This window comes from Centropristis striata, chromosome 3 (assembly GCF_030273125.1).
Source record: "Centropristis striata isolate RG_2023a ecotype Rhode Island chromosome 3, C.striata_1.0, whole genome shotgun sequence".
In the NCBI taxonomy this organism is placed as follows: Eukaryota; Metazoa; Chordata; class Actinopteri; order Perciformes; family Serranidae; genus Centropristis; species Centropristis striata.
Window position 1 is genome coordinate 18,233,306 of NC_081519.1, and position 26,393 is coordinate 18,259,698.

A 26,393-nucleotide genomic window follows, 5' to 3' on the forward strand; every position below is an offset into this window, starting at 1 on the left:
AAAATGAAAAACATCAGTGGTGCGGAACAGTTCAATCAATTCAAAATGAATTGGGGCATTGATACGATAGGGCATGGAAACGATGATGGAGGATGCGGAGAGGACAACAACAGGGTCATTTTGGATGAGTCCCCAATATCAGCTGATTTACAAAAAAAAAACCTTACAAAACTTTATCACCTGAAATAGCTTATCCATGAAAACTATGTTAACCTTTATTCACATTTAGTTATTTGCTATTGCAACATATATCTGGATTTAATGTAAGGAAGTTTGAAAAAGAATAAAAAGATAAAAGTAATTACAAAATCTTAAACCAAAACTTAATGAAACAACACAATCTTCACTAAGACATGCGGGCCTTTAGAAGGAAGTTTTGTATTTGTTTACTCAAGAGCAAAGGGAGTAAATTAGTTTTACTACATCATTTTTTCTCCATTAAAAGAGATGAGAAAATATGGTGATGTTGAGCAGGTATAATGTGGATCAGGTTGATCATCTTATTTTAGCATGCTAAGATTTGATAATAAATTTGCTAGCAAAGCAAAAAGTACAGCTGAGGCTGATGGGAAAGTTATTAGTTTAGCAGGTATTTGGTCATAAACATGGTGAACTGTCAATTAGGACAATGGCGAAGAAATGCATATGCATGACTCGTATAACTTTGTTTTTAGTTCATGAAGGTTAATTGTAACACTTTGGACGGTTGCTCATTTTTTGTGGTAGGTAAATTTTGTTTAAAGCCTATTTTGTCGCTAGCCAAAATTAGCATCGTGAGGTAAGGAGGCACTTTGCTAACCAAGCTAGCTAGCTGGTAACTTTGCATTCGTTATGCTAACGGTACCCCACCCCATCGGCCTGGTAACCAACCTCCAGAGTTCCCCAAAGTAAAAAAAAAAAGCAGTCCACAAACCAATGGGTGATGTAACTGGGGCTACATCCACTAAAAAGGTACAGTCAAGTAATCACATGGGTCATTAGGATTAATCTTCTGGCGAACAAATGTATGTGCAACTTTTCATGATAATTCATTCAATAGTTGCTGAGACATTTCAGTCTGGAATAAAGTGGTGGACCAACTGACAGAGCAGCTGACTGACACTGCCATCCGTGGAGCCATGCCATCAGTGCATTTACATAGTGTCAGAATGACATCACTAAATACAGTATATACCATTTAAATATATATTAATAAAAGTGCTTGAGGTTGTTGATAAGTATCGTAGAAAATGCAGGAAATCACTCACAGAAGTATATGTAGATGAGGCAAATTGTGGCTTAGAGGCCAAAATAAAAGGCCATCCTTCATATGTTCATCAAAAAGATTGCGCACTGCAAGCATCTACTATATAAGCTTCTTAACAGATGGTAGAATTCAGTGTAATTTGGAAAAAAAGATGGAGGACATGAATCTTTGAGGATCCATGGTGATAGATTATTATCTTTAATTCTTCTATTCATAATATGTCAACAGCCATATGCTGCCCCGTGTGCCTGACTCACAGGTGGATGTGCTTTTTGGGATGATGTGGGAGAAAATTGTAGCAGAAAAGTGGTTCTGACAGTTGCGTGACTGGGGAGCAAAGGAAATTAGAGTTTGTCATAGGTGAGGAAAATACGCCTCTTCATACTTCACAGAAAACACTTGTTTCATTTTTCTTTTCCAGGGAGAATACTTACAGCGTGTTTCACAGTCTTTCCTCTCTTTCCGTAAAAATGAGTGGTAATACTTGCATTACATAGTCCTGGAGCTATTTCAGTGTCTAAGCCCTCAAGATAAAAAAGGAACATGCTGTGTTTGGTGGCCTTACTACTTTAACAAAAGACAGCTGATGTACATTAACTAAACATTTAGTACTAAATCTCAGAGCCAGACATGAATCATACAGAAAGTCCCCATAGCATTTTTCAGGGAGGGTATCTACATTAATGATTACAATATAATTTAACCATCATTAAATTGAAGTTTGATCTCTGGTTTTCAAACACAGAATATGTAATTTTCTGCCATTAGGGGTCTCTCAATCAAAACAATTACAAAAGACAGGATTTCAATATGGCCCAGCTGCAGACTGCAGCACCCACAGTCAGTCTTCTCCCACTTAGGATTCCTTCAGTGCTCATCATTCAGGAGGTTTTTATCAGGAACCAAATTATCCACAGAGGTCTCCTCCTCTCCAAAACAAACAGACCAAGTGATCAAAACCTATTAAAGTACTGAATAAACCAGTTTCATGATAAAAATCTGTGTTTCTCAGATGCTGATTGGTGGACACAGGACACCCTGGAGGGGCTGCAAGCTCAGCTGCCACTAACGTTTGCTCAGCTCGTTGCTCTGATAACTTTAGATCCAGACATTCAGGAGTTTTTTTTACCAGAAGCAGAATTATCCACAGAGGTCTCCTCCTCTCCAAAACAAACGCACCAGCTGATCCAAACTAGTGAAATCGCTGAATGAAGCAGTTTGACATAAAAAAAAATCTGTGTTTCTTTTATGCATGTGGAGGGTGTGAAAGCTGATCTGCTGCTCACGTTTGCTCAGCTTGTTCCTCTGATAACATAAGATCCAGACATCCCATTGCTAAAATCCGGTCAATTAATAGAGTTAAAAACAACCAAGATCGAAAAACAAAGCCGGTGACTGGTTATGTGTCAGCATAGGATATGATGCCATTGAAAAGAGACCAAATGAACAGAAACAGAGCAGTTTCTTGATTCAAATTTCTGATTTCTATATAACACAGAGCCCAATGTTGGAATAATTTAGTTTTCAGACACAATCCTCTGTTAATTGTAGTTTCATTTTCATTGTGATATGTTTGGAAGAGATTGATTAATGAAGTTTTGAGAAGATATACACTTGACTACACTCTGTCAATAATAAATCACAATGTAAATATTTTAGTACAACTTTATGGGTGACCGCGTATTTTACCTTTAAAACTGTACGAAAGAACTGTTCATGTTAACACACACATGTTACCAAAATAACTGGTCTGTACTAACTGCAGACACTGTAACTGCAGCAATATCATTAGTAAACTCTTCAGCTTGTATCTGCTTTCAAGTGCAGATGAGCAATAATTACACAACAGTATTATGTTGTTAATGGAAAAAAAGCCCAGTGAGACTGGATGTGCTCTACATAACAAATTTACCCCTAAATGGGAACAACTCAATGCAGCAGTGAATAAGTGAGTCAGAGAGAGTTTAAATGATATTAATGTGTCAAGTTAGGGTCGATTAAAGTAATTTGGTAACATAGAGGGAAGTGCAGTTAGAATAAACGTCAAGGAAACAGGAACTCAGCAGGTTCTGTCAGACAGGACGTTGACATGCACCGCATGAAGTCGGCTCCAGCAGTAATGTTATAGAAGTGGCAGATTAGTACTTATAAAATGTCTGACATTCATACACACATGTACACACACGCACACACATATAGAGATGCATGCATGAGCATGCATGCTCATTTGCACACACACAGAAGACAGTGCATCCTCACGGGAGCAAAGTAATCTGTGCGTGTAAGGAACACTGAGAGGTAGTTGTGATTGACAGGCAAATCGTTCCTGCTGAAAAACCCATTTGACAGAGAAAAGAACCAAATGCGGAAGTTAAAAGCCAGCCTCAGAAATCGCCTCAGTATACTTCACATGAAAGCAAACTTGAGTATTTCGTGCACCTCTGAGAAGCTGAGCATCTGAGGTGAAACGTCTCGAAAAAAATATCAGGCATTTTTTTTTTTTCCAAGAAACTTAATGCTCTTTGTGCAAGCCTGGGTGCCAATCATGTGCATGCCTCTTTGAGGGCCAGGCCTCATGCGAATGTCAGCTCCGTAGTACATTATAATTCCACCCCAGATCTTGAAGGATGACACAGTTCCAAAGCTGAAGTCGCTCTGCTGCGCAGCTCTGCCAAGCAGGGAATACGGGGGGTAATAAAAACTGCTCGCCTTTTTGTTCAAGAGACATTGTAATTTAACTGTTCGTAGCAGGCAGTGGCAATTGCCTTTAATAATGGTCTCTACACTCTAATTTGTGTAGGGATTTGCCTGGACCAGCCTTTTCTCACAGGCTCTTAATGCTTGTGTGCCATCCAGCCTTGTCGCAGGGAGAAGGGGAGGATGTGCCTGGATGTAGTGAGCGGAGAAGGGGTATGTACAGTAAAGGGATGGAGGGAGAGCTGGAGAGGAAAATGCTCTCATAGCAGGAGGTGATGATGGAAGGGAGGGATACTAAACTGTGCTTTGCCATTTCCTGTTTCTCATAATATCTCATAATGTTGGCATAATTAAACCCAGGAAATGTGGCTTCATTAGTCCCAGTCCGGGTGTTAAAATGAAGTGCGAACTAATTGGTCAAGTACACACCCTGGCTGAAATAATAAAGACGCAGCATGGAGATGTAAGCAGCCGCCCCTGCAGAGATAGACACAAGGGCTTTCTGAACAAACTCTAGGAGTCACGTATAATATATATAATAATATTTTTTTTTATAAACAGCTAGCAGCACACTGAAACAAGCTCTCTAGCTAGTCAGCTAGTATGTATGACATAGCACAACTGTTCCCCAGTGCTATCAAATCAAATGATACTAATGGCTTAAGCAATGCCAAACCATGACTGCAGTCTCTGCTGGTGTTTCATCAAATAACATTATTTAGTTTCACCACATGTTCGTAAGCCCATTTCTAACTGACATTTAAAATCTGATTTGGTTTTGAAAAATGTGATGAAGTTTCTCAAATGGCTCTTGTAATATACACAAGTAAATATTTTTTTTATTATTTATTTTGTGTAAGTTTGAGTTTGTATATTAAATTGTGTTCAATTTTGACTGATTTCTGGGCATTTTAAGACAGATCAGTGAGGTTAATGTCTCAATACTTTTATACTTTGCATTCACACCATAAGGCTTCCACTGACAGTATGGAAAAATGCAGTGCACTTTGAGTACCCATATGTTGTGTGGAGTGCTCCTTAGCCTCAACGGTCGCCAGCTTCGCTATTGAAGGGGCAGGACCACCATCCTATTTCAAACTTGTGAAAATGGCGTTGAGGAAGCTGCAGAGGTTACACACCGACAACTATACACATGTATACGTTTTACATGTGTGGTTTAGTGGTATAATCCCACTCTACTGTAGTTGGATAGAAGCCACTAATGTGTAATTTATCTGCATGAGAGCCTGTGTATACAGTGCATATTTATAATAAGCTAAATTCAAGCATTACAAACTTGAATATAATTTGAATATCTTAAAAAAATACTGAATTAAATGAATGGGATTATAGATGAAGACTGACAGCTCTAACATACATGACTCCAGAAACTTGACAACTAAAATGATGTTTGGTTTTTATGATGCTTTATGTAATGATGGAAGCGATCACAGGTGACACACTGCACAGTAATGTGGGCTGACCATGGAGAGAAGCTTGTGTAGTGTATGATCTGTTCTGAACTTGAGCACAAAGCTTTAGCCTTAGACCCCATTAGTTCCAGCGAGTTTCCTGTCTGCTCTCATCTGCATCACAAAAAGAGGCTTTTTCTCCAGAAAAATACTGATCAAACCTTATCTTTTTGAAACATGTAATCCACTGGGGAAAGCCGGACTTGTAGCCATTAGGCACTGTCCTCTGTGCCTTGACTTTCTGCCGTCTCAGCCTTTGTAGCAAAAGGCAGGAGCAAAGCTTGTTTCCATTCAGCTGGGAGAGCTGGTCAAAGCCATGAGATCAAGCAGCTCCCAGGACTTTTTTTTTATTTTTGCTGAGAAATACTTGAGCTGTCTCGATAGTTTTTGGAAGATGGTGTGCAAAAATTCTCTACAGAACAAGATCTTATGTTTTCCCCGGTCTCCCGTAGGTTTGACAGCATTTTTGAGGAAAAGTTTGAAAATTTGGAAATGGCAAGTCTTAAATTGGATAGAAAATAGGAGCTCCTCGCTGGAGACAGGCTGCCATTTTTATGCTTGTTTGTTTCCTTCTTTGCTTCTTTCTCTCTTTGCACATACTCTTGCACAAACCATCTGCCATACAGGTCCTGTGTGACTTTACTTCAAGAGCTCTTAGTGGCTGTCTTCATCAGCTCAAGATCTGCTGCAGAAAAACAGCTTTAATTGGAACTGAGGGGGAAGAGAAGCAGAAGGGGTCGCACGCTTCACCACATTTTAGAGAAAATGTTTGCAAATGATCAAGAATCGCATTCCGCACAGCTTCTTCTTGGCAAAGACATTTAATGCTAACATCTATGCATATATTTTTTTACATTATTCCTTTTGTGTAATATTAAATGCTTAGATTATTAAGTAGACTGTGCTTCAAATGAACACATGCTCATATTAGCACCAACAAGGCAAGCTGTGAAACTAAATCCCTTTACTTGGAGCAATAGCTCTCAGGTTCCATGCAGGTAAATCAACTTGTCCGGCTAAAATTGCCAACTGTAATATTTCAAGCCGCCCTGTCAATATCCCTGAGCCTTGAATTTGCCCTACTAAGCATTGTGCTCGGCAGCTAGAAAGATTGAAACAGCAAATGTCAGAACACTGTTGAGCTGCGTTCAGGATCCTGGGTATCATGGGGAAAAGGAAACCCTACAGACTGCAGCCAACAGTGCAGTCTGATCCATTCCAGCAGGCAATTACGCCATTTCACCAAGGCCACTAGAAAAGCTTCACTACAATTAGGCTGACAGAAATGGCCTCTCTGACACATTAGAGGAAACTAGGGATGCCCCCCCTCACCCCCCACCCTTTCTCTTCCCTTTGCACTGTCAGGGTTCTTCGCTGCTCGTGTTGTTTCAGAAGGGCTTTGAGACATTAGCTTCTGTTGTTGCTCTAGCTTTGGAGACATTTCACAGCCCATTAGCTGCTCTTTCAGCCCCAACCACTACTCAAAACCAGGGGAAAAGAGGAAGGGATGGGGGGGGGGGGGACACACTAACAGCATGAAAGACTGTACATGAAGCATTTCAGTAGGTGTATCTGCTGCAGTGTATTAAATTTACATGTGGAAAAGTAAAAAATAAAATCTATAGCCAGAGAATAATGCAAATGTTTGCCTGTATTGGCTCTCTTGCCAAGATTTAGAGGGAAAGAATGATACCTCTGTCATGTCTGTACACTAATGGTTTAGCTGGTTAGTTAGCTTAGCTAACTATGCCAGTAAGCTTAGCATAAAGACTGGACTGGCTTGGCTCTGTCACAAAAAATCACCTACCAGCACTTTCAAAGCTCGCTTATCAACACCTTATATATTGTTTGTTAAAAGTGTAGAAAAATGGTGTGTGTGTGTGTGTGTGTGTGTGTGTGTGTGCGCGTGCGTGCGTGCATGCGTGCGTGTGTGTGTGTGTGTAAAAATGACAAGTTTCGGTTTTAGTGGTGATTGGTGTTTCATTAATTCTTGGCTGGGTGAAGTTACTTCCTGGAGTCTTACCAGATTTTGTACAGATCAAACAATCAAGATACAACAGTGGTTCCCAAACTCTCTTTTCCTTACCCATCATTGCTCCGGTGAGGGGAAAATATGCTTTGTCATCTTTTCATCTTTTCTTTTCATTACATTTGTTGTATTGTATTATTAGTATTTGTATATTGTTTAACATTTACCTAACTTAACAGTCCTTGTTAAAAAAACTTGTCCATGTTTTGCTTGCAGTTCTGAACAATTCATCATTTAGGTCTCGCCTCCCAATTTGGCAACCACTGAGATACAATATTTAGATTTAGAGATGCTGGTACATTTTGTTACCTTATGACAGATCCTGACTAACTGTTTCCTGTTATTTCTCTATACTAAGCTATGCTAAATTGCTGCTGGCTCTAGCTGCATAGTCAGTATGCAGACATTAGTGTGATGCTGACCTTCTCTCATCTAACTCAGCACGAGAGCAAATGGGCAAATTTTACGAATATGTCGTACTTTTGCTTCAATATGTTTAGGAATTAAGAGGAGTACTGTTTTCTGAAATTGTCTTACTGAGATGAAAGTAACTGCAGGGAGATACAGTATAGCCTTGTTAATTAACTGTTAATTGTTAACCATAAAAATACATTCATATGGCACAACAGATGCTAAACTGTACTGTCTCTAATAAAATCCCTGTTGCCTTTAGCAAAAAAAAAAAAGCATAAGACCCAACCAGTAGAGATCAGAGAATAAAGAGATTTGGATTTTATTAAATTGGGTTGTATAAGGTATTTATCTATGGTAAGTGTGTTACCAACAGTAGGTGGCATTTGGCATGCCTCCAGGTTGGAGAAGCAGGAGTACTGGCACAAAAGCTAAGCAATGTGCTGCTGTGGACACGGGTAGCAGCGCATACAAACATATATGAGCCAACCCCAAAAGAAAATTCCAGTACAAGCTGTCTATGCTAGGGCTGCACAATTTGGAAAAAAAAAATTGTGATTATTTTGACTGACAAATGCAATATGATTGTGAATCATATTGTGAATATTGGAGGGATTGTGTGGCTTTAATGTACTGTATGCTTTCGTCAAAGCCAGAATACTCAAATGACAAAAACATAAATTTTACCATGCAGAAGGGGGGAGTTGCTGGTCTACAGCAGTCTTGATTGTTTAGTTAGTTAGTTAAAACAGCGAAGTCACAGAATAACCATAAACAAACTAAATGATTCAGGAATGAGTAGACCAGAAACTCCAGTGTCCTGTGAGGTAAAATTACTAGTTTTGCCAATGGAGTTTGGTGGCTTTGAAGAGGTTTATTTTCCCCAACTTAAACAGGGCTGGGATAGCATGGTAATGTGGTGAAAATATTCAAAACATAGCATACACTAAAACTGATATTTATTGTTTTGCTTTTTTGTGACTATGAGGTTGTGCCCCTCATACAACCACACTTCAATAAATCCAATATATCCCTTTAACGGCAGTGTTCAGAACACTTCGGCCTAATCAGCACGACATGCACCGTCTGGTTTATAGTTTGCCTATGTGCACTGCGGGTTCGGCAGGGTTTTTCGTTAAGGTGGTTTCCAGTGCAGTTGATGGGGTTGAACAATTTGCACGGCTGGCAGAAAAACCATAATCAATCCGCAGACTATAGATAAGGGCCCTAAAACCAGCCAAGCACAGCGTTTTCTCTTATCGCAATTACACCTTGCCCTCCTGCCTCAGGTACAGCCAATTAAGCTGGAAGAGGATGCGCCGGCAGCCACTTCACATTGAGGAGGCCTATCAGACAACTCCAAACACACCCCATCACTGCAGAGGGGGCAGAGAGGAGCTTGTTAAGCACAAGACGACAGGAAGAAGCTCCAGCCTGTACTGTTTCGCACTGCGGGTATATACTGTATGTTTACATTCTCCCAAAAAACAAACATGTGTGAAAACAGGAAGTGAATGGCGTGAGTGATGTGTGCTCTGGTGAGTGATGAGCAGTCAGCTGGATGGCTGCCTGCTGGCTGTTCATCAAGGGAACAAGGGCACAAAGACCTTGCCCTAACACTGCCTCCTCTCACTCTCTCACCTGCTTTTTAATCCACTCATTTCTTCCCTCCTCTTTTCCTGCCTTTCAATGTAGAACATCATTCACATTATGTGACTACTTAGCAGTACAGAACAGGAGAGGAGGTGTGGGAGAAGAGAGAACTCATGCATGTATTTTAATGCGAGAGCGCTTAAGAAAGGCAGAGATGAGGTCAAAATCAAGGATAACACTCAGGATGAATACAAATCTTTGCCTATTGTGACTTCTTATTCCCTGCTCTTTATTCAAGCCTAACTGCATTGAGAAAAAAAGAAAAAAGAAAAGTGCCATACTGTCGCAAGCTTGGCAATGAAAAATTGATCACACAAGCTTCTCTGTTCTCCGCCAGCAAATGGGGGTTAACCAGGCACACACAAATAAACCTCAAGTGCTTGATCCGAACCACAACTTTACACTTCTCTTCCCTCTCGCCACTTTGAGGTTTCAAAGACCAGACACGCAGCGTGTGGTGTTTTGTCTACACCGTGGGACGCCACCACACCAATTTAGCTCGACAATTTCACCCCACAGCATCTCTCTTCATGGAGCGGAGAGCGAGTTCAGCAGGATCACTTTTTTGTCTCAGTGCCACGCTGGAACTCTGATGATAACATGTACAGTGGGAACATCTATAAGCACACGAAGCAGTGTTATAGAAGAAGAAAAGTGGCTGACACAGATGCTCTCACTCTGCCAAACCATGTCCAGAGCACACACATTCACACATGCAAAGTAAACACAAGTTAGAAACAAAGCAAGTAAAGCAGATGGACTCTCTCTTTCAACCTGTTTGATGAAGTGATTAAAGTGCTCCTCCAAGCACAGGAAGTCATTAATAACAGCACGACAGAGGGGAGCCAAATTCAAAATAAAATGAAAAGAGAGGCTGTCTCAGTGGGAGAATCCATCTACTCTCTATTTAGACTACATGGGGATGTGTTCCACTAAAGCTGGAATGAGACAAAGTGAAAAAGATACCACTTATTGGCTCCTTATTGAATAATACTGGAGTCAAAAGGGGGTAAATTGACTAAGTAGGTCGAGGCAAACTGCGTGCAGGGAAAATGTGCTAAATTCAAATTCTGATTGGCCACATGGGTCTGTGGATGCTGCTTTCATAATTGCCTTTCGCTTGATGTTTTCTCTCCTCATTTCAACATTTGCCGTGACACGCAATGTGATGGAGAGGAAAAATAGCCTCCTGGTGATGCAAATAATATTTGTGGCTTGGCTCTCCCCCACTGAGACCAACATCTGAGAATGGTTCCTTCCACATCAGCGCGGACAGCCAATCAGCTGTTGCCGGTCCACGCACAGATGGCTCTAAATCAATGGAGTGTGTGCGGCAGGGCGGTACTTACCACGTTCACTGGACAGGGTGGTATCTGTCAGCGAGAGGAGGAGAGAGGGGGAGGGAGAGAAAAAGGGCAACGGGAGAGAGAGAGGAGGATGATTAGAACATAATCGGCTTCAGTAAAAGTGGCATTGCAATACTAAAGTCACCGTTAAACAAGAGAACAAAACAGATCAATTTCTGAGGATTAATGGAAAGTCACAGGCAATAGCCGGACAGTGACATACGGTATACAGAATGCACAGCTACTATTGGAGAAAATTTGCTGTCACAACTGCGTAGTCGCTCACATTTGTCTCTGTCTATTATCCAGGCAGCACCATTTAACCAGAATACAGTTTGTTTTCTCTCTTATACTTCTTGTCATTGCCTCAAGCAGTGGGATTCATCATTATCTTCAAACGCTTGTTGTGATGTCTATATTGCTCTTGTGCTCACTCAATGAAACACAAGAGAATTGCGGGATATTGCATATGCATGTTGCACACACTTATGTACATCGTCGTGGGCGGTATTTATACAGACCTTGGCACCGCAGCTGGGTGACAGAGAGAGGAGAGGCAGCCGTGGAGGCTCTTGACGGCTCTCTCTCCTGGTTGCCTGCCCTTCTAGTGTCCTCCAGCGCAGTTGCATAGTCAGATTTGATCAGAACCAATCTCCATGGCTCGTTTTTTGCATTTATTGCTTACATTTTTTAATCTAGAATGCCTTAAAGCTGACTGAGACTTAGAAAAATACCAACTGTGATCAGATACGCTTGGTTTCAAAACTTTCAGGATATCATACTTTATCATAAATCCCAGCATCCCAGTGATGAAAAAAAAACAAAAAAATAAAATAAGCGTTATGGTAAGGCTCTCTGGCGGCTCCAGGCCTCCCCTTTCACAAGAGTAGTTTTGTTTCAAGAGCATAATAATAATGTTGTATATTAGTCAATTAGTTTGGCGAGCAATGCTGAGAAGGATCTAATTGGCTGAGTTTTTCTCCAAACTAGTGGCCTGACTGTCAGTTAGTCCAACACTTTGGTTTAGACTTTGCCATGAAATTTTGGACAGACATCCATGACACCCAGAGGATGACTTCTACTAGCCCAGCACCATTAGCAGATTGATATTGGATGGACTGCCATCAACTAGTCCATATTTTTAACTTTGGTGATATCTTTTCATCCAGCACCATCATGACTAAATATCTGCCAAACCAATGACATTCCCATTAGCTGCAGCTGCACTTTTTAGCGCTAATTGGAAAATGCTAGCATGCTACCCTAAGATAGTGTACATGGTGAACATCATAACCCCTACATGTCAGTATGTTAGCATTGTAAACATATAAGTCTGCTGAACGACGCATTTAATTATGCCTTTAAAGATGCTATGCATAACATTCTGAGCATATCTATGGTTCTATGGACAATAACAACTTTATTTTTGACGGGCAGCCTTTGGCGTAGAGGTTAGTGAGTCAGGCTTGTTGTCGGTTAGAATCCCAAGACTGAAAGTTCAAGGGCTGAGTTGCCCTTGAGCAAGGCACCTCACCACCCACTGCTCCCTGGGTGCAAAACTGTGCTGCCCACTGCTCCTAAGCATGGTGTGTTCACTGGTGTGTAAAGGATGAGTTAAATGCAGAGGTCAAATTCACTGCTCGCTGTTTCGATGTGTGTGTGTGTGTGTGTGTGTGTGTGTGTGTGTGCGGGCTGCCTCCACACAGCTCTCATTCTCATTCTCATTCTTATATAGACAATTATGGGAACCCCTTGGTGTCACTTTTTAATGCACTGGCTACTGGCATACACAAACATGCCCGCGTCGCCAGACCGGCTGCCACAACAAAGAACACAGAAGCTCGGAGTAGTCCATTATATCTTTACATAGGAATATCTGTTACTGCTTTATTAATCCTTGGTCCTATAAAAACACCTCCCTCTTATTTTACTTATAACGTTGGAAGTGGAAAAGTGTGACAAAATGGCTTCTTTCTTTGTGGATTGTTAAGTTAATGTACTGTAATTTTAGTCACATATAGTTTTTATATGTAATTTTATAATATGTCTGAAGAAAAAATATATATTCCCAATGGCCTTATCTTTTACCTCTGTCATTATTTAATTTCATTTTTTTGTATTTTATTTGATAGGGACGGTGCAATTTAACATAGTGCCTAGCAGTGCTGTTCTCACAAGTTCAATTTAAATAAGGCATAACTCAAAGCACCACTGTGCCAAAGTACAGCCTCACAGATCCCCTGACGGCAGACTCTTAGGTCTGTTTTACTTTCAATTCAAAGCACAATGATGATTCTACAGTATGCTTTCAGGAGAGATTTAGTGGATATGCTCATTGATGCCGCACCTGCTACATGATGACACCAAATGAAATGGGAACCTGAAACGTATGGAAGCAATTGGAAAATGTCTCCTATCCGACATGTAATCAACACTTGAAAGATGTCACTAACAGTTTCTCACACAGCAGCCATGTTGGACGTGCTGAAAAACACTTTCCTCTTCTCGCCTGCTGTAATTACATGCTCTACTTTGTATGCCCCTTTTTTGCTTGCAAAACATGAAATAATGTACAACTTGAAAAGCTGCTCCAGTGTACGTGCCTGCTTTAAAGATATGGACTAAAATGCATTCAATTGGAAATTCATGGTTCACTGAATTATAAAAAAAAATATATAAAAAATATAATAAATGTATATCTTTTGTCAGGAGAATGGGTTGGACTACTGCTCTTCTATAAAAGCCTGGTCTAAAGTTTGAAGCTTCTTTACTTGGAGCTGCTAAATTAATTATAATTTAAATATAAAATGCATGCCCCGTTTAAAAAGATGTCTCCAATGAATTAAGTTACACTGATTTTTCTTCAAACATTCCTTAGTTTTTAGTATGCATACTGATTTTCTGTGCTAACTTGCAGGCTTGATGGCAGCTTTTGGCCTCTTTGGATTGTTGTTATGATCAAAATGCACAAATGCCAATAAGTTGAACTCATGTCTCACCTTAAATCAATTTCAAGTTCATCTTAAATTCTCTATTTGTAACTTCTTGACTTGTTTACAAAACACAAACACATCCCTATCTTTATGAGCGTTTTGCTCATAGACAGTGTCTCCATTTCCCTTCTCCACGTATAAAGGCACCCCACTCTATCCCAACAGAACTTTGCTCCGCACATGTTCAATTATTCATCTCCCTCTGTCAAGAATTCAGCCTTGCTAGCACTTGCCAGTATCCCCCACAACTTGGCAGGCAAGCTCATATTTGGCATATGGTGCAGAGCAGTGCTGCTTTTCCTTCTCTCTTCAGTTGGCCTGCTAGCACTCCAGAGGAGCACAGCAACAAACACTTGCATGCGCACTCACAGACAGACAGACACACACACACACACACACACACACACACACACACACACACACACACACACACATGTACACACTAATGATGCACCATGTCTGTCAGTTTTGTAAGTGAGACCCCCCCATTGAGTTGCTGGGCATTCGTCCACAAGCTCTTTGCAACAGGTTTCGAGGTTTTCAACAATAGCACTGTACATGCTGCAACAGCCAAATTAGCCACAGCCTACGACTCACAACACTGGAACACTGTAAACAGTCTGTAAACATCAGTATGTATTCCATTAATGGCCCTGCACACCTACACAAGCGTTTGCATTTACTATAGCTCATTAGATGTAGTTTGTCTTTAAAGCAGGGCAGGAGGACAATCAAGTAGATGTCAATCAAGCACACCCACACCATCCTGATGAGAAGGCCAATCAGGCGGATTAACTCAGAACACCTGTGTGGGCGTCCCACAGATGTTTAGGGGCTTTAACCGATACACCACTTCAGTGGCTTTCATACAGGAGAAGCAAAGGTGTAAACAATACCATTAATGATGGCTTGATTCCATTTAGCTGTTTTGCTACTGCTTAGTTACTCAAAGTGGCAATGGTGGTCCCCAGAAACATTTTGTGTGTTCTTCGCATATGACATGAAATCCATGCATTATATTTAATATTTCAATACTTTTTGACCTAATAGACTACTCGGATGCTGCATCAAACTGTGTCCCCTGAACAAGCATCCATCAAGTTAGGAATGACCTCTTATAGAACTTTTGGCCCCATGACAGCTCTGTCATCAATGCTCGCGCTGATAAATAGGTTCTGATCACTGTCATCAGATCATGGGCATACCATTGTTTGTATTTATATACAGTCTATGGTTCAGCCTAACCAGTCTGACACTCAACCACAGGATGTAAAGCAATCCTTTAATGTCACATTCACAATCTGGAATGTGATCTTTATCATTTCTAATCGGTGGATAGTAAACTTCCTGGCGGCAGGAAGAAGAAAACCAGCTAAAATTAGTATATTCCACTGATGCAAGAATACTGCAGAGAGACTCGGACTCGGAATATTTGAATGCTGTGCTGGGGTTGGCTGATTGGATCGGCTATTGGATCCTTTATCGTCAGGTGTTTTTTTTGTTGTTGTTATTTTCGCAATTAAATGTGCTGGCTAAAATAATAGGCTTCAACAGGCACTCAAAGCTTCATTCAAAAGCCTAAACAGAATTTGAATGTCAAAACAATGACATTAGGTCAAAATTTGATCATTGAGCATCTGAGTAGTCTATTAAGCATCAAAGTATTGAAATGGACAGCCAAAAATGTACAATGCATGGACTGCAATTCATGTCACATTTGGGGAAAGTTAGATTACAACTAACTCAAACATTTGTTGAGTTTTAAGTGGATTAGAGTTGATTTTGGATTGTTTTGGGCTGAGTATGGCACTTACTCATGTGTTGTCTTTTGACTTGTTTTCTTGTGTTGTATTGACTCTCAAATGTATGCCGCTTCAGATTAAAGCGTCTGCTAAATGACATTGTAGAATTGTAGAACACAAAATGTTTCCTGGGACCACCACTGGCACTTTGAGTAACTCTGCCTAAGTGGGACACACTGATCTGTTGCAGCAAATGTGCGCCAGTCTTGTTCTGAACCATACTATTAGTTTTCTTTTAAATTTATCCAACACATTTGACCCGGCTTCTTTATGAAGACACTGTGAGAAGAATCGGTGAAAGCAAAGAGATGATGCTGACTCCCACATATTACAAACTCATCCAAAAGGTCACAGTCTCTCATTTCCTTCATCAATGACACGAAGGAAACATTCTGAGCTCTCACAAAGCACCAAATTACATCCGTATTGCCTGTAAGACAACCTTCCTCTTTGCACTTGGCCAAAGAAGTAACAGCCGTTCACAGTATGTCTTACTGTTTTATCATAAATAATAAATGTGTCTGGTATTTCTACATTAAAGAGGTTTGAATTCTTGCACATATGGATGTCATAAAAATACTAAAACAACGCTTTAATTACTGACTTTCTATAGTCTCAAAGATTAAAAAAAAATAGCTGTGAATCCAAGAGACGTGCACTAACACAAGCTGAGGCAGTTAAAATGTTCACAACATCTGAGCAACGTGTTAAATCACACACGCTGCCACCTGCCATGTGAGCGAGTGTGGATTGATGCGGGCACGTCTGTTTGCATGCAGATGCGTCCTTATGCCAAATCTTCTTGTTGCCCTTGTGATGACTAATAACCGGAGAGCATTTTCAGCTAATAAATAATACATTTAAAACTCTAATCAAATTGAACAAATGAGTATGTCTAGAAAACTATTAATCAGAGAGCAAACGTGTATTTACAAATATAACACTGGCACAAACAATCAATTATTCATAAAGTGAATGCTGGGTAAGTGGGCTTCTTCCCGGGTGAGATGCTGCCATAATTGGAGTGGGACTACAGGAGTGCCGGCTGGTGTGTGTGTGTGTGTATTTGAGTGGGTGCATGTGTGCCTATGTGTATCTGTGTGCTCTCTCTCTCTCTCTCTCTCTCTCTCTCACACACACACACACTTCTCCCCATGCGCCAAACTTCCCCTAAACACGACAAGAGCAGGCAGAGTCGGCTCATTACTGCCTAATGAGTTGTCTGATTAGTGCCGAATATAAAAGCCTTATTGTCAAGCGCTGTATGTTTATTTTGATTAATTATTGTACTAAAGTGAGTGAATGGAAGCACAATGACATGGAGCATTAACGTTTTGTGGTAATAGGGCCCTTGTGGAGCGAGCGATCGTATATTCAACCCTCGATGCAACGTGCACGCCATGGCCGCTGCCTGCAAAGGTTTTATATTAGACTAACAGATAGGCATGTTTAAATTATGTTCCTGGCTCCCAACATGCAATTCGACCTCAGACTCCATATGATGAGATTAAGGATGGCTAATCCGCCGTACTGCAGACAGTAATGCTGACACTGGAGAGGGTCACTTCTTGTTTGTGCTCATCAGTGATTCTTCTCTTTGTCAGGTTTTTCTCTGAATTGAATTTGTTGACAAAATAATAGAAAACATGCCTGATGGGATTTATGAAAGATGTACAGAACTCTTAGTTTGTGCGCATAAGATGAATGCAGCTTCCACTCGATGTGTGTGTGCCTCTACATAGTGATTAGCATGTACTTATCCTTGATAGCCAAAGGTATTATAGCTTACTTCTTTTTTTTTTTAAAAGATTATGTTTTGGGCTCTTTGCCTCTACTTCGTAGTACACTGCAAGATTGACAGGAGGTGGGGCAGCGATGAGCTACAAGTCTGACTTGAACCTGGGCTGCTGTGGTAAGGACTCAGTCTTTGGATATGGGGTGCAGGCTGTCAGGTGAGCTAACACAGTGCATTATTATAGCTCGTTTATGTGATAGAAAGCATTACAGAGAAGAGATGGAAGAGTTTTAATTCAAAGCAAAAATACAGTATCAGAATCACAACTATTTTTATTGCCAAGTAGGTTTTCACATACAAGGAATTTTATGTGGTGTATTGGTGCAAAGGAGTACTAAATATAAATGTATAATAAAGAAACTTTGAGTAAAAAAACAGCAGCATGAATAGAAAATATGAAGAATAGAAAACAACATACAAACAATATTTTAAAAATACACAGTCGCCCATGAAGTTGAAATAAGTTTGTTTTCAGACACAATCCTCTGTTAATTGTGGTTTCATTTTCATTGTGATATGTTTGGTAGAGATTGGTTAATAAAGTTTTGAGAAGATATACACTTTACCTGTCAAGAAAAAATCACATTGTAACAATCATTTCGTGGAGAGAGGTAAAAAATATTTAATATAAACTTTATGGGCAACCATACATATATTAAAAATATAAACAGTAGAAACAAAATGCACAAATATGGAGTTAATACATTTAGAAATCCTCAAATGGTTAATCTAAACCTACACAAATCAATATTTCCTTATTAACTCATCATAAAAATAATTGTCAACTATTTTGATGATATATTCATGGTTCAGCTGACTTTTCAAGCAAACATGGTAGAAAATGCTTCTTTCAGTCCCTCCCTTGAGTTTCCTTCTTTTCTCTGATTTATTTTATATTGCATTTTAAACCTTTTAAAATCCTCTTTTTCTGGCATAACTGAGATTAATCTATAATGGAAATGATGATTTTTTTTACAGTTTAATGGCCCAGAAATGTGTGGCTTTTGATTCACTCACACTGATCTTTGATATTTCCCTTAGGTGTTGGTGATGATCAAAAGTAAATATTGGACTTTCATCATGGATTCATCAGGTCATTTCATGTTTTAGTTATTCCGTAGATTAAGTGTACAACATATATATTGATTAGCTGGTCATGTGTTTGTGGAGTAAGAAGTTTGACATTGTCCTCAGAATTTGAGTTGAGTACAAGTACAAAGTATAAAACTGCATCACTCAAAACTGTAGTTTTTCATTTAGTGCTGCTGGAAATGTGATGAATGCCAAAATTCTACAATCTGGTGTTGATTATGAGAAAAGAAAATATAGTTTTTTAAAGTGCGAGGCAGTGAAGCGCCAAGTGCACAAACACACTTGATGCTGGTTTAGACTCCAGGCATCATGGACAAACAGTTTGTGGAGTGCTATTGTTAGTGAGTCCAACAGGGAAATGCTTTTGGAGAAGCTGCTCTGCTGACCACGTGTCTTTCACTCATGCCAGTTATATCTGAGTGTCCTGCTGCAGAATATGGGATGATTAATGACAACAGCCAACACATAGGGGGATATAGGACTTCCTGCCTTCACTGACCTGATGACTAGGACAGTTTTGGAACAGTAAAAGTGTCTTTGTCAGGGTTGACTGCACTCTTGGGGGCATTTTTATCATGATTATTCACTTTGATCAATCACTTAATCATTTCCAGTCTCCCCCCCCCCCCCCCCCCCCCCGTTTCCAGTTCAAAAGAAATTGCTAATTAGTTTGGTTTAGTAGGCTTACATGCTTTGAAGCAATTTGCTGAGATCTGTAACTACTGAAATTAATGCAGCATAAATAAACATGTACATACCGGCCGTCAAAGTGAAAAGCTTTTCAGCGTATCTTCTTTAATAAAGGTCTCAAAACATGTAGATTTTTATTGACCAAGGACTAAATGCGGTATATAAAAGGGATGAATTGCAAAATGTTATTAACGGTAGAAAATGTGATTCTGTGACTGTGAATAAGACTCATTAAAAGTCCCATAATTTGCTTCTTTCACTCTCTCCACAGCCCTCCTGTCTGTGAGCAGCATACCAGAGGAAGGACTGTATTGGCTGGCCTGTTGCTCTGTACACACTTTAAATCAGAGGTAATGGGGCACTTCAGGAGACTGCTGTTACACACACACAACTGCCAATACACTGTAATCACTAAAGGCCCCCTTTCTTCAGAGATAAGCATTGCTTACGTGCACTGCACTCAAAAGTACAAGGCTGCACTGGGGATGTATTGAGGATAACACAGGAAACCCAACTTTGTGATTTTATGTGTTTTGACACCAGCGCCTTTGTCACAGACAAGCAAACAGGTCTGGCAGAGATTCCACCCTGTTAACACCGGAAAAGCATTCGGCACACGTTCACACGGCACGCATTCACACGTACATCTCACATGTCTAACATCGATGAGAAGAAGCTTCAAACTGCTTCAGAGGCGAATTCAGTTTTCTCAAGAGACGCTAACTTGTAAATGTTCACTATCACAGAAACTTTCAGGAGCTTATTCACTAATTTCCCCAGCTGGGTGTAAGTTAAGACAAGAAGCTTGAGTGTCTCAAGCAAAGGTTTCAATCCTGCCAATAACCTTTTTAACAAGCAAAGGGAACGTATCATATAGGCAGTGGACAGTCTAGACTATCAATCTGACAATGATTTAGCCTCTGAGGGTAAGGGCTGATATCTGTGGAGCTCCTGTGTAGCAAGTTTATATCTGCATAAAGGAAATCCAGGCCAAGCTCTCCTGTGCACCGGTCATTGTTTCAAGCCCGATTAGAAACTTGACAATGGAGTTGAGATTGTGAGGCAGGGTTGTTTTTTGCAAATATCGAGTTTAGCAAAGTTTGCTAAATAATGGAAAGTTTGGACAGCGGTTGCAGTGCCTTCGTCTGGCTTACGAAACGTGGATCAAGCTGTCAAACTAGGTGATGCAGAGAAACAAAATGTTGTTGTGGCATGGCCTTTTTCTTGCCTCAGATGTTTTCAGATAGGTTTTTGAGGGATTGATTAGACTTAATTAGGGATGGGTGGTATGGAGAAAATTAATATATACTTCAATATCAATACTGCCACAATATTCTGGGTTTGACTATTGTTGCTTTAAAAAAATAGGATTTTCGATAAATAATTGTTATTATTGTGAAAATATATATAAAAATGGAAATAATACAACAGTTAAAACAGTCTGGTAGGTTCGGAAAATAATATAATTTTATATATTTAGTTATAATATATGAATATACAGCATTGCCCATCCCCAAAATTGAATAGCAAGTCACAAAACTTTGAAAGCCAATCAAAACCCATAAATGAAATCTGAAACCACCACAGAGCAGAGTGAAAACACACTGTAACATCCTAGCAGATATTATTGTATCTTTACAACCAGCAGTCAGCCACTGCCAGTTACAAGCTAACAAACTAGCTGAAGATGCTAGCTACAGTACATCATTCTGATATTCTAGTAGCTGATTTCGGTGCACCACAGACTCCTTCTCAGTCTGGAGCCTCACCAATGTTTCTTCTAACAGGGAAAAAGACCAGACACCGACCAGGCCGATGCAAACTACAACCATGAGCTGCAGTTCGCTATGGGATACAAGCAGCAGTGGTGGGCCGGTCCAGATCCAGAAGTTGTCAGTAAAGGAGGAAGAGTAGATGTGCTTCCAGCCTCTTCTCAAAGTTTTTTGGTGACAAAGCAATGTTAAACAAAATATTAATCATAGCAGAGCATTTTTACATACTTTAGAATATGTCTTGAGGGGGATTTTAACAAGTCAGTGTTGGGTTTGTTATTTAAAAAGCATTCTTTGTTTTTCAGTTTCACTTTCTACAATTCTCAATTGTATCAGCTCTTGTGTTTGGAGAAACAAAAGACAGTAACTCAATAACTCAATAAAATCAACAGTGGGAATACTAACAAGATGAGAAAACAATTCTGTCTTCATTCATCTGGAGAGGAAAATAGAGGACTGGAGCAAAAAACCCTTTTTTGGGCTTTAGTCTAATATAGAGGTAAGTGGTGCGGAAATGAAGAGAAGAACTTTTCTGATTGGTGGCACCAACACCAGATATAACTAATTTGTTACATACATTTTTAGTGTGAAAAGTAATAATGAAGCTGAGTGACACTAAATATAGAACATGAGTCATTTTGATGTAAATTACCCTCTCACGGCCTGGTGAAATTTCCCACAAGTGTCAGTGTTTAATGAATAGAGACATCACACTCCTCACTTTTCTTAATAATCAGGGCCCTGTACAAAAACTGTTTCAACCTTCACTGTTAACAGCCACCAAGGCTGAAACCACCCTGTTGTACAGAGTGCTTGCATTAATGTATGCTGTATGCTGTTAAAGCCTAAATATAAAATGGTTCCGGCTTGTTCCGAGCTATTTGTACTCTCTCTCAGCTAACACAAAAGCACTTTCCCTGGAGGCTAAACGCATTTAATGGGGTGACTCAACCTTAATGTTAATGCGCTGTAGGTAGCAGGCGATTAATTGTTGGAGCCCAGTAGGTGGTTTCATTTCAGCATGTAAACATCATGTGTGCAAGGACACTTGGCATTTGTGGGCGCGCGTTGGCATGCGTTTATATCCTCGACACCCATGTTGTCCAGTCAAAGCCAGCACATTCAGCCTCTATGCCTCATGATTAAACCCAAATGAATATGCATGCGCCACGCTCACTCGTAAACACCCAACAGCCGTGAAACACAACATGCAATGCATAGAATTTCCTCTGAATGCAGTCTCCCAACATGCAGAGTTAGACACAGAGGCAAAAAGGTGGGCGGAGGGGGGGTCCTTGCTGTGATGAACTGGTGCTGACACAGCCAGATGTTTAGTTAAAATGCAGAGCCCCCAATGTGGGATGGAGGGAGGAGATGACATGCGCTCCGGGGGCTTTAGGCAGCCAAGTGCTCGTCTGTAGCCGCCTCGTATCTCTGTAGGCACGGCTGCATGTGTATGTTTTAGCTCATGTAATCTGCATTCGGCTGAGTGTGGGTGTTTGTGTGTGTGTGTGTGTGCGTGCGTGCCTGCGTGCGTGTGTGTGCAGTCACCTTGCAATTCAGAGTAAATGAAAGAACAATCAATTGCATGTGTGTGTTCCTGGCGGTGTGTGTGTGTGTGTGAAGAGTGGTAAATTGAACATATGTCGAAACCAAGGTCTCCTGTCGCAGTTTCCTCTCTGTGGACTGTGTCAGAGCTGGAGGGTGTTACACTGCATGGGCTCACACAGAGTCAAGCAGAGCTCACATACACACGCACGCACACGCACACACACACACACACACACACACACACACACACACACACACACACACACACACACACACACACACTCACACTCACACTCACACACTCACTGCTGAGTCAATGCTTCCACTAGCATGCGGAGTCTGACACTGCTGTTTGGAGAAAGAGCAATAATCCAATGGCCGAGCTTCTGCAAATATAATGAAGTAAGAGGCGGCGTTGTAGAAGCAATCAGCATCCAACATGTTGTGGATGCAATCTCATTACCAACCGACGGCATCAACATCCCATCATCGTCACCATCACTACCATCATCATCTTCGTTAACATCATCTCTGTCATTGTGTTCCTGCTGGCTCATTTGGGCATGCTGCAGTGAGCCATGATGGAGTCAGGGACAGACTGACAGGCAAAGGACTGTAATCAATTGCATCATGTTCTATCTGACCATTTTGACCATTCTGATCATTAAAAACATTTATAGGAAGTCAAATTTTTTCATTTTTTGCTAAAAGTGTGTAGGCCATTAGGCACTTCATAATCAAAAAATACACCTTCCTCCCAAAAAAAAGAGGAAGGTAATAGCTTTAATTTTAGTCTACTTTTCAGTTGCTGGCTAAAGACGTGGTAGCTAGCATTAAACCTTTGTCAAGAGGTCAGGTGGTTGTTACTGATGATGTGATAACCAATTTTTCTAATTCATGGTTGAAAGCAATAGACAAATACAAAGGTCCATGATGAGATTATCATATGATAGGAGATGGTGATTCCAACGTATTTGTTGTCTCAAGCGTTTAAAAACAAAAAAGTAACAAATGTTGTTGTTATTTTACTTTCAAATGTGCTTTTTTTTTACTGGAACACAATAATTTGTTGGAAAACCAATCCATACAGTGCGTTTGCTGGATAATAACTTGCTGATAAAATAAGTTACAAAAATGGAAGAAATACACATATCAAGACCTTAAGCTTCCCTCTACAATCATCCTCTACTGAAGAAATTCTTAGTGGGCTAACACAAGCTTTTTTGTAAATTTTGTCGACTAATCAAGCAGTTGATTAAATCAACAGTTTAAATAGATCAGCAGATGTTAAACTGAGTTTCCCCGCAAAAATTATGCTTTAAATATTGTGTTTAAGACATTGGCATGAAATAGCAACAAAAAGACCAAAACAACTTTGACTCAGAGGGGGCAGCCCTACTTCCCTCTAACATACAGTAGGAATGACTTGTTCGACTGTAAGATGTATTAATGAGAAATTCATACAAGGGTAAAGAGTGTGAGAACCTCCCTGCAGAGGCAGACATGTGGCGGGTGAAGGGATAACACACACAGACAAGCATTCTCACTTTCTTTCTCCCTCTCGTTTCCGCTGGCTCCACTGTCTGCCCCCCTGTCCTCCCCTATCGAAACTAATCTCATTTCCCAGTAGCTTGAATTAAATAAATGTCTGTCATTAAGACCAGTGAAGGATGGCGGAGGGCCTGGGGAGATCAAGAGTCGGCTTGGCTGGGGAGGACAGAAGGTGCTTAGTTAGACCCTGTGGATCCACAGAGGCTGGGAGGGAGATGATGAGGCTGGAAGGCAGAAGTGGACACTGAAGAAGAGGCTTCACAGCTTCTGTCTGCTTTGTTAGCACTTCCCGCTCTTCTATTTCTGTCACATGCTGCCTGTGCGAGCCCGATTCTAAAGAAGCTGGGAGGGCGCAAGCAAAGACTGTGCATCAAGTTCATAAAATAGACTGTATATTTACAGAAAATGAAAAAAAGCAAAAATGAATGGCGCCATTGCCAATTTCAAGCTCTCAGAGTTCACTGCACACTTTAATTCACTGAAAGTTATTGCAAAATTTGATAGATGTGACATTAATGCCCCAAAAGCTGTCCCCCATGTCCCCTCTGTATAAAGTCAGCAGGCAGAGAAATCACGTCATCCCTGTTTTGTTTCAACCGTTGAATGACGTCCATTACCCAAGCTTCATTGGGCAGGATTTGAGAAGAAGAAAAAAACAAGCATAAATATCACCTAAACTGTTCTGATTACAGTAGAGGAGAGAGCATCTTTTCAGCAGCCTCTCCATTTGCTCTGTCAGCTTATCAGCCCCTCCACCACCCCCAGCCCGGCTCCCTGCAACCCCATTTAACCATTAAGCCAACAAAGAGCACCGCTCCCTCATATCCCCTCGTTTCTATTGACAACCAGTAGCTAACAGGTACTGTGAAGTATTTCACATCCACCTGGGACTCATCCTCCCAGTCATATCTGTCCAACATGTGACTATTAGGAGGCGGCTAAAGGCTGCCATCAATCCCTTAGGTGTCTATTTGATGATCCCCACATGGGAATACTTCACTGCACGTCTTAGCTAACCTGCCGTGCTATTTTAACAATCTCCCTAGGGTCTGTTAGAGGCCTATTATGTGTCTGCTGGAGGAGCAGAACATTATGAGATGCATGTCGACATGAAGACACTGCTTTGTCTGTGTCCCTGTGGTGGGTTCTGAGGCAGGTTGTTTGGCTGGTATTCACAAGAAGAGTCAACCAAAAAAGGGCCATCCGAATAACCATCCAACTGGACCTGCGTGATTTGCTTCCTGGAGACATGAAAGGACTGGGAGACTCACTGCAACTGGTTGTTAAACTGGTCCAGTCAGATGTTCTCTGAAAGCACCGGTGAGAGCATTTTGACAGTTGGAGGCACATAACAGCTGTCATCAAGCCTTTTTCCTGAAGAAAAACTGTCGAAATGAAGTCAGACGTAGAATTGCAGACTCACCCCAAGCACACTCTTTCACAATGACCCCGCTAAGCTTTGAAAATGTCAATGGTCTATAAATGTCATGCTTCTATAAATACAGCATGAACGTCATTGCTTTCATGTAACTAAATACTTTTTTATTGTAATGTACATCTAGAATGTACAGAAGCCCAGAGAGGCTTTTTAATAGTTTTCTCTCCTTGGTTTATGACTTAAGAACAGGAAAAAATATTTAAGTAACTTTTTTCCTCATCTGTGAAACCAAAGCAGAAACCTTCAGAGCTGAAATGGAGCCAATGAGGAAGTGCTAATAACTCCAGCTCCTTGAATTGCCGCTTAAGGCTGACTCAAAAAGCAATCCACATTTTCCTGCAGGTGAGTTATGATTTCTCCATGCACTCTAACCACTAGGTACATATACTGTGTGTTAGCAAGTAATGTGACATTACTACCATGCCTTTCTTTTGGCACAAATGTACTTTAACCTGCACTAATCTGCTGTGCATTAGTTACACTGACGTAGCCGTTAGCTTGCTAGTGAACAACCTTTTTACCTGTTTCACAGACTTTAAGGAACTTAGATGATCCTGGAAAATCCTTTACAAAAGGACCTGCCATCAACTGTCAGAATCTTAATGTGACTGCTACAGTAACTCATCAAATAAATAATTTGTGTCCAAAAACTAATTACAAAAGTGATCTTCATGAGTGATTGTGTAGCACTTTAATGTTGTTCTCAAAAAGTCTGCCCTAGCACATGAAACCAACAGAGATACACCTCTAATTTAGTTTCTGTACTTATGCGTTTCAAGTGGCTCAACACATTTCTGTGTTTGTGCCCGCTCTACTGTCTTTGGTTGTACTTCACTGGCAAACCTGAGAGAGTGG

The 26,393-nt window shown here is 40.6% G+C and overlaps 1 protein-coding gene across 1 annotated transcript in view; it reads right to left on the reverse strand.

The window, feature by feature from the left end:
- Positions 1-26,393, reverse strand: part of cdh4 (cadherin 4, type 1, R-cadherin (retinal)) — a 261,145-nt gene that overhangs the window by 144,803 nt on the left and 89,949 nt on the right. Inside the window, exon 3 of the mRNA XM_059329049.1 lies at positions 10,858-10,881. Coding sequence (XP_059185032.1) covers positions 10,858-10,881 — 24 coding nt within the window. The remainder of the gene's footprint in view (positions 1-10,857; positions 10,882-26,393) is intronic.